At 36.6% G+C, this 14,292-nt stretch overlaps 1 protein-coding gene across 1 annotated transcript in view; it reads right to left on the bottom strand.

The window, feature by feature from the left end:
* Positions 1–4,123: 4,123 nt before the first annotated feature.
* The window catches only part of itpr2 (inositol 1,4,5-trisphosphate receptor, type 2), an 86,950-nt gene continuing 76,781 nt past the window's right edge, over positions 4,124–14,292 (bottom strand). The window contains exons 56-57 of the mRNA XM_039650394.2: positions 6,996–7,157; positions 4,124–4,905 (exon numbers count right to left, since the gene is read on the bottom strand). Coding sequence (XP_039506328.2) covers positions 4,822–4,905; positions 6,996–7,157 — 246 coding nt within the window. The 3' untranslated portion in view covers positions 4,124–4,821. The remainder of the gene's footprint in view (positions 4,906–6,995; positions 7,158–14,292) is intronic.

Below are 14,292 nucleotides of genomic sequence, written 5' to 3'. Positions count from 1 at the left end.
TTCTTAAATATACATGCATGTGTGTGTATTTATATATATATATACAAAATAATTATACACAGTGCACCCACATATTATTATGTAAACACATACTTTTATTTTGGATGCGATTAATTGCAATTAATCACTTGAAAGCCCAAATATATTATATATATATACATAAACTCACATATAAATATAATCATAGACATAATATATAAACAAATATTTATATTAGATGCGATTAATCATGCTTGAACATTTTGACACCACTAATATATACATACATAAATACATATTATATGTTTTGCATTTTCTTTGCATTATTTTAGTAAAACTAGTTAGCTTATAACGATCAGTGAGATTTAGTCATGCAACAGAGACATTTGAAATTTAGATTGACTATACAGTATAGTTTTATATTGGAAGAGGTGAACATTTCTCCAATATATAACACAAACATACCAAAATAAAAACAGAATTGCTTTAACTAGAACTGTCTAGAGAAAAAAACCTAAAAAAACAACAGTGTACACAGCAGTCAGAAATGAAAGTGACGAGGCTGGACAGGCTTGTGGACTGAAGTCACACTTCATCCAGGCAGTGAACAGCAGCCGGGAGGGGGATTAAAGGGGTACTTAGACAAACAGATCCGTTCTATGTGAGGGTATAGGCCTACATGCTGTTTAACCTTTTTATTTTACATATCTATTGCATATGATAAGGTGACATCTGAGCGAAACTTGACAAATCCAAAAAAAAATCTCAGTCTGTACTTATAAGCTTGTAAGCAAATGAAAAGGACTGAGTGATTTGAACACTGCCAACAGGAAGACGGCTGCTCGACGTGTTAAAAGAGTCTGTTGCTTTAAAGAGACCTTCAGTCTGGTGTTGGGAAGAGATGCAACATGATGCTTCGGCATAGGAAAAAAAAAGACCCTCATAAATGTAAGCTTTGTATGACTCATCTTTCCTTTGAGCTGATTTCTAATAAAAGGCATTTACATAACTCTCTCTCATTTATCATCCAATTGCATGTCCTTTAAAAACGATTAAGTTATGTGTTTTTCTCATGCTGCCAAACTATGCCATCATTGGATCACATCCACAAATGGAAGTACCTCACTGTTTACCCTGCCACTGACACAACAAGTCTTGTTGTTTTATAATACTACATTTTTCTTGTAATAATATTGACTTTCATTAAAAATTGTGCAGGAATGCCTTTCTCTGTTTAAATACACTGAACAAAATTATAAACGCAACACTTTTGTGAGCTGAGCTGAGAACTAAGACTTTATGTACACAAAATGCCTATTTCTCTCAAATATTGTTCACAAATCTGTCTAAATCTGCCCAATTCTCCATTACAGAGATAATCCATCCACCATTTATTAAAAAAAATATTTTTTTATTTTATTTTAATATATTTTCAATTGTTATTATATAGTTGGGTATAGTATCCGCATCATTACTCCAGTCAGTGTCACATGATCCTTTAGAAATCCTCAATAAACATTTCTTTACAATTATCAATGTTGAAAACAGAAACCTTGAAACATTTTTTGATTTGTGCTAACATTAAAAAGTTTTACTCATTTAATGCATCCATGCTGGAAATTAATACATTTAAAAAAAAAATAAAAAATCTATATTATGCTATTGATTTTATGTATTTTGTTTTAGCTTGATGACAATTAACTTTCGTTGTATGGACAAGAGTGGTGTGAACATTTGAAAAACATCTTTTTCATTCCACAAAATAAAAAAAAGGGCCAGATCACAGAGGGCTTTGGTCTCTCCTGCAGAACTACACTATTCGATTAAAGAGGAACGCTGAGTCAAATGAAAATTCCCCCTCAGAATTGCAGTGTTTTTTTGGAAAGAGTGCTGCAGGGGTGATCTCTCGCCTCTCCGAGACCAGCTCATGTGACAGATCTCATCTGCTCTCAGACCAACCAGCATGACAACAACACGCACAGTCACATGCAGAAAGAAGGAAGGGAGGGTGCTATATTTAGATTAATGAGTGTGTTTATGCAGGATGGTGTACACTGTCTTGCCTTACCAACTGCGCACACCTGAATGATAGAAATGTGAGAAAGACTGTGCGTTAAGTCTTTACGGAGGGATCAATGATCATTGAAATGCATTCTGAGGGGAGACTGAATTTACAAATGATGAACAAAATGATAAAAAACTGAATAACTGCTATGTCTATGACATTTGCTTCTGGATAGAAAGAAGTGCGAGAGGACACATTTAGTGAGAGTGGTTGTTATCCAACTTACTTCTGGTCCCTGATGGAGCATTCCAGACATGTTGGACTTTCCCCTGCTTGGTGACAGCTGTGAGCTATAATGGAGCCGTCAGGGGCTAATTTTAACCCGTGGCAGAGTGAAGGCACGAGCAGACATGCATGGGTCTTTGTACTCTGAAGAAACTAGAGTCTTGGACCCTGAATCAATATTATAATGAATGCTTTTTGATGCTAACCCTAACTATTAAAGTAATGCATTGCTTTTAAATTTCCGACAAAATATCAGAGTTACTTACGTTGTTTTCCCATTTAGTGACACTCCTCTTCTCCCAATGCTGAGTAAGGTGCAGAGGCGCTGTGTGAAATATGATGGAGTTCTGGCATGCATTCACTCATCTCACTAGCACAAAAACAAATTCAGTATTTACTCAATGTGAATAAAAACAGTGAAATGCAAACCTGTAATAATGAAATGTTAAATTACACAAATATACTTTAAGTATGTAATCTCACCTTATTAACCAACGTCTTTGCTGCTAACATTCCAATAAGGAAGAATGACTTAAGGTAAACAAAACTTTTGGCTTTTTCTTTTTTAATGGGCTATATGCACGCATAAATTCCGCATTTGACGCAAGGATGCTCGTCCATTTCCGTTTGGGGAGATTAAAGCGGAGGAAAACCGAGGAAAACGGGATTATGGGAGAGTCTTCAAAATTTACTGTCCTCCAGTCTTTGAAACGAAACGTAAATACGTTTAGATGTAATTTTATATATAGTTATGTTTATTTAATATCATTTTAAAAAGAAGCATAAACACAACAAGGGGTGTCTGTTTTATCTGTTTTTGTGACTAACGTTTCTTTAGTATAACCATGGAGTATAAAATTCAATATAAATTCTCGGTATTGCATTGGACTCTACGATCGGCGGAAGTTATCGAGCATCCTTAATCCTTCACCGGAAATACCGCCGTGCATAGAGCCCATTGCTGAAATAAGAGTGTCAAACTTTCTTCTCCTGTGTCGTATTCTGCAAAAGGTTAGTCTGAGATGCGCCCTCTACTGTACAGGAGTGATTTGCATTTTCGGCAGCCTGGGACTCATTTCACCTTTGGAGTGAAAAGGCATTTACATTTACCAAACAAACAAAAAAACAAGCCCAGTCATGTAATGCAAAAGTAATGTAACATTAAGTAACGCAATTAGTTACTTTTAAACACTTAAAGGAGTAGTTCATTTTTTTTTTTTTTTTTAAAAACAACTTTTTGCTGATAATTTACTCACCCCCATGTCATCCAAGGTATCCATGTCATTCTTTCTTCAGTCAAAAAGAAATTAAGGTTTTTAATGAAAACATTCCAGAATTTTTCTCCATATAATGGACTTCAATGGGAACCAAACGGTTCAAGGTCCAAAAGACAGTTTCAGTGCAAACTGTTCAAAGGGCTTTGACAAATGAACAAATCTTTTCCAAAGTCAACTCATTCATTTATTTAATTGAATGAACCAAATGACATGAAAAAAGATTCGTTCATTTTGATAAATGAGTTCGAACAGGAGAGTCACGAACGTGCATCACAGAACAGAGCAAGGCGACCACTTGAGCTTATAAAACTTAAATTTTGTTATTTCTTTTAAATAAGCGATTTTTTCGCTTGATAAGACCCTTATTCATCGTCTGGAATCGTTTAAAGCCCTTTGAACAGTTAGCAGTTTGTAACTCATAAAATGTATAAATGTATAATGAAAACACATAAATGACTGCATTAACTCCAAAATGTAATCTGAGTTTCTAAAAGGTTTAAAGAATAGACTAGAGAATCACATGAGTTTAACTTTGGGTCACAGTCATTCTGCACAACATTCAGAGTCAAACTAAGCATTGTAATACCAAATATAAATTCTTTATTATTTTCTGTACAACTGTATATAAGGCGATCACAAACATGCTAGTCACATGTCTGACATAAAAATACAAAATAAAAGTCATTAAGAGTTACGACTAGCGTTTAAGTCTTTGTAGAAGGTGATGCAAACAGATTACCAACAGTCACATGATTGTCTGATTATAAGATAATGTTTCCAGTCTTCTATCTTTCATTAAAGTTATTGTGAATTATAAAAAAAAAAACGATGAAACTCTCTAAAGGCACTTTATCTCTCCAGTTATTCCAGCACAGATTAAAGTCCACTTTGAGTTACAGCAATACTCCACTTGTGGACAGGACAATTAAAATGTGAGGGAGTTAATACTTGACCATTGAAAAAAAAAATTTAAAAAAAATAAAGAAAAAAAAAACAGCCGAGTCCTCTGGGAGAAAATGAAAATTCCCTCACGAGCCCAGGGTTTGTGATTTTTCCGAATAAACACACTCTGTGCATTAACAAACGTCTTCCATCTATAAGATTTAAACGAGGAAACACTTATGAAATGACACTCTAGTCTGTAGTCATTTCTATTCATCTAACTGGACAACTGTCATGATGTAAAGTGTGATATCACCATGAGTGTAGTGTTGTTCATGGTGTGAAGATTAGCATCTGTGTGTGAGTGTGTGTGAAGGGTTGATAAGTTCGTCCTCAGTGTGCAGGGGGGATTTGATGGTTTATTTGTGATGGTCCAAGAAAGCCCTGTCTCTGTTTATTCTTCCTTTGCTCCGTCATCTGTACATGTGGATAAACACACACACACACACACAAAACAGGGAAGCCAATTGAGTCACTTCTCAAAAAAACTTTACATTGTAAAAGAGTGATTGTGTAATATTGCAAGACTACTGTAAAAACCTGTTTATTGGTTAACTGTAACTTCCCTCACTCTATAGTAAAAACTGTAACAGATCTAATGACACATTTCATGTACAGTGTTAAAGAACATGTCATCTTATAATTTACAGTCAAACAGCTCACAATTTATGTTTTTTCATTGAAAAAAGTTTCGTCTTTGTTCTTACTTATCAGTAATCAAAATTACATCCCCTTCCCCTTGCAACGACATCACTTCTCTGATGATGTGTTTACTGATATGGGGGCGGGGCAACCTGTCACTCACATGGGATCGACTAATTCACTGATGGTTCCTTCGAGATTTTCCTATGGGTTTTTATAATGTTTTTTTTTTTTTTTCAATTTATGAGTAAAATAAATTCTGTGGTAAAGATAAGTTTACTATACTTTGACATTATGTTCTACAACATAAACCCATATTTTGAATTTTTGAAAATGTATGTTTCTAATAAGTAACTAAATGTGTGGAGCGTATGTTGTAGAACAAATGTTTACCGCAGGCTTCATTTTACTCATGAACGTCATGCTGACTTTTGATAAAAGTCTCAGTATTTTTTTAGTGCAATGAACAACCAAAACTGCTTGGTTACCAACATTCTTCAAAATGTCTCGTTCCACAAAAGAAAAAGAGTCAAGTTTGGAACAACTTGAGAGAACAGAATTGTTTTGGCTGAACTGTATCTTTACAACAGTGTCATTTGGACCAATATCTTGTTCCATGGGTCACTTTTTTACATTTCCTAACACACTGGGTTTAAATCATGTACAGCAGTGGCCAAAAGTATGGAAAACTGATATCCCCACCCTTTATTCAAATATTATGAAAGATTATGTATGCATATTGCATAGTTGTGCTAGCAGTCAATTGTTTAATTAGTGATAACACAAAGAAACATGCCAAATTGAGTGGACATCATTTTTGGTCAGGCTGTTGTACAAAGCAATTATGAACACGTATAAAAGCAAGAGAGAACTTCTTATCTGAGTTTGTTTTTGTAGCAGATTTTAATTTTTAGTATAAAACCTGTTGCTTTAGTTTGCATTTTTTTGCCAAATAATCAAGTTTAGTGTTTTGCTCTTACCTCAAATTTAATACATTTTGATGGTTTAATCAAACTTGGAGGGTCATTAAAAACAAATATCTCCTCCGTACTGTAGCTTTTTCTGTGGGTGTTCCAGGCAAAAAAAAAAAAGGGAACTACTAAGTAAACAGGCCTAGTGAGAAAGTGGAGGTGGAACACAGTGAGATGCACTAAATCAGAGAGAGCTGTTTGTCTGAACACATGACAAGTTGGGATTTGGCCTACTGCATCTGAGCTGGATCTCAGCCTAGCTGGAGCTGAGAGGTGAGGAGGATCTGTTTAATTAGGCCTGGCTGTCGGAGGAGAAATCACTTTAATAAGTTATTTAACATCTAGCACTGCCAGGAGAATTACAGTAAGCCCGCTCCTCGTGACCGTCAGGAATCAGAAGGACGTGAGGGGCACCACGGTGTGGTTAAATGTTCTAGTTCAAATGTTTCTGGCCCACTGGTTTGGACCAGTGCCGATTCTCAATGACTGTGCACAATTCTTGTGCGTTTCTCCACATAACACAGTTCACCTCTGCAGTCTAAAGTCAAACAAACATGCAGACACAAAAAAAATAAATAAACTGAGCCATGGGGCAGCAATTTCTTTTCTAACGTCATTCCATTAAAACCTAAAATTTTCCCTCTGCCTGTGTCATGTGAATTGGTTAAACTGTTTGTGCGGAATCACATGTGGGCCAGGCAGGTGATGGCAGTGATCCGACACAGCGGAGCAAAGCCGGAACATCCACATCGCCCCGGGGCACCGCCCCACCCCAGCTCTGACGCACTTCCACAGCAGGCCCTAATAGTAAACACTTCAGAGGCCCTGTGAGGGAAAAGACTGTTTTGCTCTGTGAAACCGGGCTGTCTCATAGGATGGCGTGCTGTATTTTACCTGTTCTTTAAGCTCAGAGAGCTGGCCAGACAGCTGAGACACGAGAGAGACAGTGATGTCCAGTCTCTCGTGCAGCGATCGGATCTCGTTCTGTTCGCTCTCTCCCTCCGAGCTCACCAGAGACATGGCCCGCATCCGGGGAAACCAGTCCAGATTCTTCTCCTGAAGGGAAGAGAGAGATGTCAATGTCGTTTCCCAACGACTGTTTTGAAAAAAACTGTTTTACACATTACATTATCATTCGATTTTTTGGGGTTCGTTTTAAACTGCTATCCATAATAGAATTCAAAACAAAAAATTGAAATTTTCACAAAAATATTAAGCAGCACAACTGTTTTCAACATTGACGATAAGAAAAGAAATGTTTTTCGAACACCAAATCAGTATATAAAAATGATTTCTGAATGATCATGCGACACTGAAAACTGGACGAATATCTGCTGAAGATTCAACTTTGCCAACACAGGAATTAATTACATTTTAAAATGTATTAAAAATAGAAAAAAAAATACAAATTATACCGTTTTTACTATATTTTTTAATCAAATAAATGAAGTAATCATAAGAGATGTCTTTCAAAAATACTAAAACTTCTTACTAAGCCCAAACATTGTGATTTTTTATCAAATAAATGAAGTATTCATAAGAGATGTCTTTCAAAAATGCTAAAACTTTTTACTAAGCCCAAACATTGTGATTTACATGTTTAATAAATTATGTATACATTTAAACAGTTTTGTACTCCATTTTGATTCTTTCAGGTCATTCTCAATGCATAAAAACAAAATAAATGGGGATGAATATTTCCAGAACCAAGACTGCTGAAAAAGTGACATATTGCATTGCGATATATGGACTTGTATTAAACAGCTAACAGACATATTGAAGAAATCAATAGGCAGAATAAGTACAAAACAATAACAGTTCTCAAAAAAACAGACTTATAATAGATAATAACAGGAAAACTGACATAGAATGACAGTAATTGTCTTCACAATCATTGCTGAATGCAGTGAATGTGTAATACAAGTGGGATTAATGGCTGTAGAATTTAACAACAACTTATTGGAGGATGCCCTGCAGTGCTGACAGTCTCACACTCTATAGTGTAAGTATAGCAGCAGAGTTTTGTTGCATAACAGTAACAGTTAAAGGTCTCAAAGCTGTAATGCACTAAAGCACAGCATGTTGTCACTCAGAAAGTGCCTCTTTGGCAAATGGTCGGCCGCAAAAATGGGTCGCAAGTCTGTTCTAATAAGGTTGTGGAGAGAAAATGCAAACTAAATATACACTACTGTTTAAAAGTTGGGGGTCAAAAGGACAATTTTCACCTGAGGGGGGTAAAATGACTTTAAAAAGATGGCAGCATCATTATTTTATTTTTTCCAGAGATTGGTAGGTATATACAGTATATCAGAGATATGGGGATTTCAATACGGTTCCATGAGTAAATTGTAAAATTTCACAGATATTATGTTGTACAGCTGATACTTTTTAGATTTAAAGTATTATCTGAATCTGAATATAATTTTTGGTTCTTGTTCATGTGAAACTTTTCTTTTGAAATCTTTTTTAAAGCTAAAATGTGAGTATGTGTTTCAATCCCACAGATAATCAGATGTCAATGCAGTAACATTTCGCCTCAAAATCAAAATCCCTTCTTCCAAATATCGCCAAAACCGATTCAAATATAGATTCTTATAAATACACTTTTAAGAACAAGTTAATGTGTCTCAACTTGACTATTTCAGTGGATAATTTGCTTTTAAAGAGCTTTTCTCATTTTTATACCAGCGCTGTTGACGGTGTACAGTGTGTTGCATACTGAAGGAAACAGATTTTACCAATAGACCAACCAATCTCTGTGTAAAAATAAAATAAGGATGCGGCCATCCCCTATACAAAATTGTGGATTACTCAGTAAATATACATCTATGAAATTTAATACTTTGGCTTTCATCACTAATTATGCTAGACTTTCTTTAGAAAAAATATTAACAAAAACAAAAATTTTAGCTGGGAAAGTTTCTGAAATTTGTTTGATTTGACACAAATATCACTTTTGTTCAATTTAATGCATCCTAGCTATTAAAACTTACAGACCCCAAATTTTTGAACGGTAGTATACTAAAATGCAATAACCTATTTAATCGTGCCAAGTTAGAACAGCGCAAAATCTGATTATTTTAAATGGTTTAGTGGTGTGAATCATAGCCTGACTACACTAGAACATTGACTTCCAAGTCCATCACCATGAGCCCTCTCTACTAGCGATTGTATGCTTCCAAATATAAGCAAGTGTGCTAAAACTCCAACTCCAAAATCTAAAGCATATAGAGGTAGACCTAGACAATGTAAAGGCCAGGATGCAAAGATGACTTTAGAAATCGGAAGCAGACAAGTAAATCAACCGCAGCCAGTTATAAATGCTTTTTTGTGTTTTCAATGATAACAACGAGTCATTATGTTTGTAGTGTGTGTGTGTGCCCACGCAGCAGCTCACGTACAAGATATTTGTTTGTGTGTGTGAGCGTGTATGCGCTTAATGTCCATGTATATGATTTTATCTAGTCTGGGGTGTGTGAGATAAGGAGGGGTGTAACAGCACAGTCTCTCATCACAGCAGTTATGTAAGGTGCTTTACACAGTCGGCCTGACAGGAGAGCTGCAAGGTACACAGAGAGTTCCAGGATGTGTTTAGAGGTGGGAAAAGACTGCCTTCCGTTACACAATTATGAAACAACACACACTCACGAGGAGACACACCCAGGCACGAGCACATTCATACTCAAACGCAGTGCTTTTCTCCTTTCTCTGCTATACAATAGGGAATGAGGCTTTCCAAGAAAAACACACTGAAAAACCCTGTTGCTCTTCTGAGAATCAGCCGCATGAACAAGGTCAAGCACTCTTTCAGATCAAAATTGGGACAAAGCACCTCTATCTCTCTGGAAAAGAGCAATCTTGTTTTGCAGAATGGGATCTAAAACAGGAAAATGGAGAAATAAGGATTGGGCATAAATTGCGGCTAATTGGTTCCAGGGAATGGTGCATTATGAATTCCATGAAAAACATTAAAGGAAGTGGGGAAACATACAGTAGGTGAAGTGAGGACGGATGAACAGAGACCTGATTGTGAGGGTCAAGTCTCATGAAATGCCCCATTTTTTAGTGAAGATGCAACCTGAGGATATAAAGGGAGTGAAAAACCAGACATGAAAACAACAATGTTATGACTGGCCAGTGGGGACAAACAAACAAAACTGAAAGATAGACTAGGGACAAAGAATCTTTATGGACAACACTGAGCGATGGAGTTTAGTCAAAATCACCAGGACCTATTTGCATACAGTAAACTGCTAAGATTAGTCTTACAAGTTAGTCATCAAACTTTTTCTTCAGGACTGCACATAACGTATACAAAAACGTAGATTAGTCTAATACCAAAAAGTAAGACTGAATAACCCTAAATAACTTCTAGTTGTTTGTACTAGTTCTTAAGACACACCCTGCGTCCCAATTCACTTACTTATACTACGCCCTAAAAGTATGTACTCTTTTTGTGAAGAAAAGTACATACTTTTGAGTGTGTGGTAAAAAGTAAGCAAGCTTTGGAACATACCATCACGTCATCTTTAACGGATGGCTCTGTCGCGTGCTGCGTGCACTGCATCCTGTCACCATAAACTGCTCTGTCAATCATCTCATCACAGTAAAAAAACCTCCATTCAATCTAATTTGATTTCCTACCGTATCGGAGCACGTTAATCTGCCAGTCATGGGTCTTTCATGTGAATACTTTCCTCGTGTTTTGCAATTTGAATATAATGATGCATTTAAAAAGTAATGGCTAAATGTATCCTTACAAAAGCTCACAATGCTGCTGTAGATGCAATATAATGTGGAGAACATTGAATAAATTAATTTTCGTCAGGTTAGACACTAGGGGTGTAACGGTACATGTATTCGTATTGAACCGTTTCGGTTCGAGGCTTCCGGTTCGGTACGCATACAAACCGAACGATTGCTTGGACCATTTTTCCTGCCGGCAAAATTCGCGCTGACGCGGCCAACACATCGTTGCGCAACATCAAATGGCAAATGTAATGAAAGCAGAACGAAACTGCGCTACTCATTATGTGCTTCACGGATTATCTGCTTCACTGATCGTTTATCAGTTCGGACCAGCAACATCTGTGCAGCGCGAGCCGATCTCGATCAAGCAACACTGTTAGCTACCACAGAATACCAGCTACCAGTATACTATGGAAGTCAATGAGACCAGAAACTGTCTGGTTACTGATATTCTTCCAAATATCAGAAAATCGTCTGAATGGATTCGAAAACAGTAAAACCCAAGTGTTTAACTCTGGGGAAGTTGTAAACAGAATATATATATATAAAAAAAGTGGAGTATCCCTTTAAAAGCATTTTGTTGTATATTTGGAGTGTTTATAAGTAAAGAAAAGATTAAATTATTCTCTTCAGGTGCTTCGTTTATATCTTTATATTCTGTTTTGGTCATATTTTGCAATCTGTTCAGATTTTTCTGTTCTCTATGACATTTTTTGAACAATTACATCACAGTATTTGCAGCGGAACTGACAAATAAAGACACCGACTAGACTACCACCCCAACACTTCGAGCAATCCGCCATTTTAATTTCTCGCTCCGATTTTGTAGTCCAAGCTCAATGATGCAGAAGTTACGAGAGGGCAAGTCAAAATGTTCGGTAGTTGGATTGGATGTAGTGACCTGAAGCACTTCAAGGATTCCAACTTCAACAACCTCCGCCAGTATAAAGAAGGCTTTGCCTTTCGTCTGAAAGAGGGGTTTTTGGAGACGACGAACAGAGCATTTCGATAAGATGTAAATATCGTTGATAAAAATAAAGTACTTTACTTTCATAAAACACATGGTGGACATGGTTTAGCAGTACATTTAGCTTAACATTTCACAAGTTTACAGTTTCTACTGACAAATAAATTCAGTCTTGGTGAGAATTAGAGACTTCCTCCAAAAACGAATCAAGCCAAATCAACCTGCAAATGGATTACTTCTCATTGGCCTATCATTAAGGTATATACAGTAGAAGAAAGCATTTTATCACCAATGCGCCTAATAACATGGCAGCTAACACCTCACAAATGTACATATACGCTTTGGCGCAAGCACACTGTGGCAGACTAGTGAGTGGGAAAGGTGTTTGGACTGTCATTAAAGTGCCATTAAACTTCCTTTTCTATCTGACAGACAGCATAATCGTTCGATCACGTGTCCTCGTCTCTCATCATCATAAAGATGCTGTTTTGCAATGGAAAGGCAGTTTCAGAGCTTTGCCATCGACTCGGCTCTGGAAATAGCAGCATGATTGCAATAATCAGTTTGATTAGTATGGCTAGCCGCAGCACACGCACTCCTGCAGACATCTGTTCACACACACACACACATACACATTCTGAGACGCCCAGCTGGGAGAACCGGATACAACAGTGAATGCGTGACCTTTGAACTTGCATTGATCACAGGTCTAGAGGCCGAAGAGTTTTTCTTTCTCGTTCCTGCCGACAGTGCATGACGACGGTGTTGCCAAGGAAACGCCTGACTCACTGTGTGATAATGAGCGGCGTGGCAGGTGTGTGTGTGTGTGGGACAGGAGAGCACGTGTGAGGATAGGCTGAGCTAATAGCAGGCCACTTGAGATGGGTTACATAATGCTGTGACTGCTGCAGTACCTGCACACACTCTTTCTCCGGCAGCCTGTGAGTGATAATCACACACAAACAAACACACACACACCTGCTTCAATGTAAACCTGCAGTTGAAACTGTGCTGTGCTCAAAAAAGTGTGCTTTCTCTTTGAATACGAGTAGGGAAGCAGCTAAAGCATGCTGCTTTTGCAGAGAGTTGCATTACTTGTGTTTTCAGGTGAATGGAGTCTATAAACACACACTCAATAATTTAAAAGCCAGGCTGTAGTGTAGTTTCCTAACCCATCCTGATATGAGAAAGAACAACACTCTTAGATATGTGTCTTAACTCTCCCATCACAGCTTTAATAAGGATCCTTGTGTTCATAGCAACACTGGAGCTGTGTCCCAATTCAAAGGCTGCACCCTCCGAAGGTCGCATTTGAAGGCCGGTTGTGTCACCGCGACGTGATGAAGGCTGTCCCAATTGAATTCAAAAAAAAAAAAACGACGCCAAATGCAGCCTTGGTTTCTCCATGAAAGACAGTATACATAAATTGATCCTAAGCGACCAATCCTACCCCACAAGTCATTGAGCTGGTGACGACAGCATTTTTATTTTAAAAAAGCGCGGCTGAGAGTTCGGTGATCGGCAAATTCACATTTAAACGTAAGTATTATGTTTTCATTGACTCAAATAGCTAGAGAAACCTCTTAAAAGCCACAAGTTTTTATTTCGTATTCATCTTAGCTTATTCGTCACCATTGAGTGGCTTCATTCGTCAGGTGGTTTGAGGCAAAACTTGTGCTAATATTAGTTTACTAATTGTTTCAGGGAGCATTCAACTGGTTTTCAATATTCAAATAGGGTTGAAAACCTGTGTAAATATATTTACCATGGTATATTTCTGTACATACATACATAAAAAGAATACACTAGCATACAAAATCACATCAAGGTATGATATAAGTGAACATTTGAAATTACAAATTACATTTTAAAATATAAATTACATAAATTACAAAATGTAAAAAGAAACATAAATTACATTTTAAAATAATAATCAGTTTTTTTTAAATAGTAATTATATAGTAATATTACAGATTTTACTGTATTTTTGATCAAATAAATGCAGCATTGATGAGCTATTTAAAAATATCTCTCAAACCCAAAACTTCTAAATAGTAGTGTACATTTGAACAAATGAACTCACATTTAAGAATCACAGAACTCATGCATACTCTTCATGTCCTGAATGCTTTTTAAACAGTTGTGTCCAACTTCTCCATTTAAAAAATATTGATTTCTAATTCATTTTTCATAAAATATGCGTACGTAGGCATAATTTTTATTTATCTTGAAGTGTAAAACCCATATTAATGGACTGATGTAACTGTAAATGTACCCTTTAATACGATGACCATTGGTGCAGAAAATATACAATTTTTATATAACACTACACAGATTGTTCTCCTATCCTCCATGATAAACATTAGTCCCACTCAGCCCATTATTATAGAGAAAAAGCGGTCTTAACAAAGGCTTTAATTGCTAGACTTCTTTCAGTAAGCTCTGTGAGATACCAGGAGCAAGAGAAGGTTACAC

Source organism: Pimephales promelas, chromosome 10 (genome assembly GCF_988280905.1).
Source record: "Pimephales promelas chromosome 10, fPimPro1.hap1.1, whole genome shotgun sequence".
Lineage (NCBI taxonomy): Eukaryota > Metazoa > Chordata > Actinopteri > Cypriniformes > Leuciscidae > Pimephales > Pimephales promelas.
Note: the sequence above shows the minus strand (reverse complement) of the source record. Positions and strands in the feature narration are given on the sequence as shown.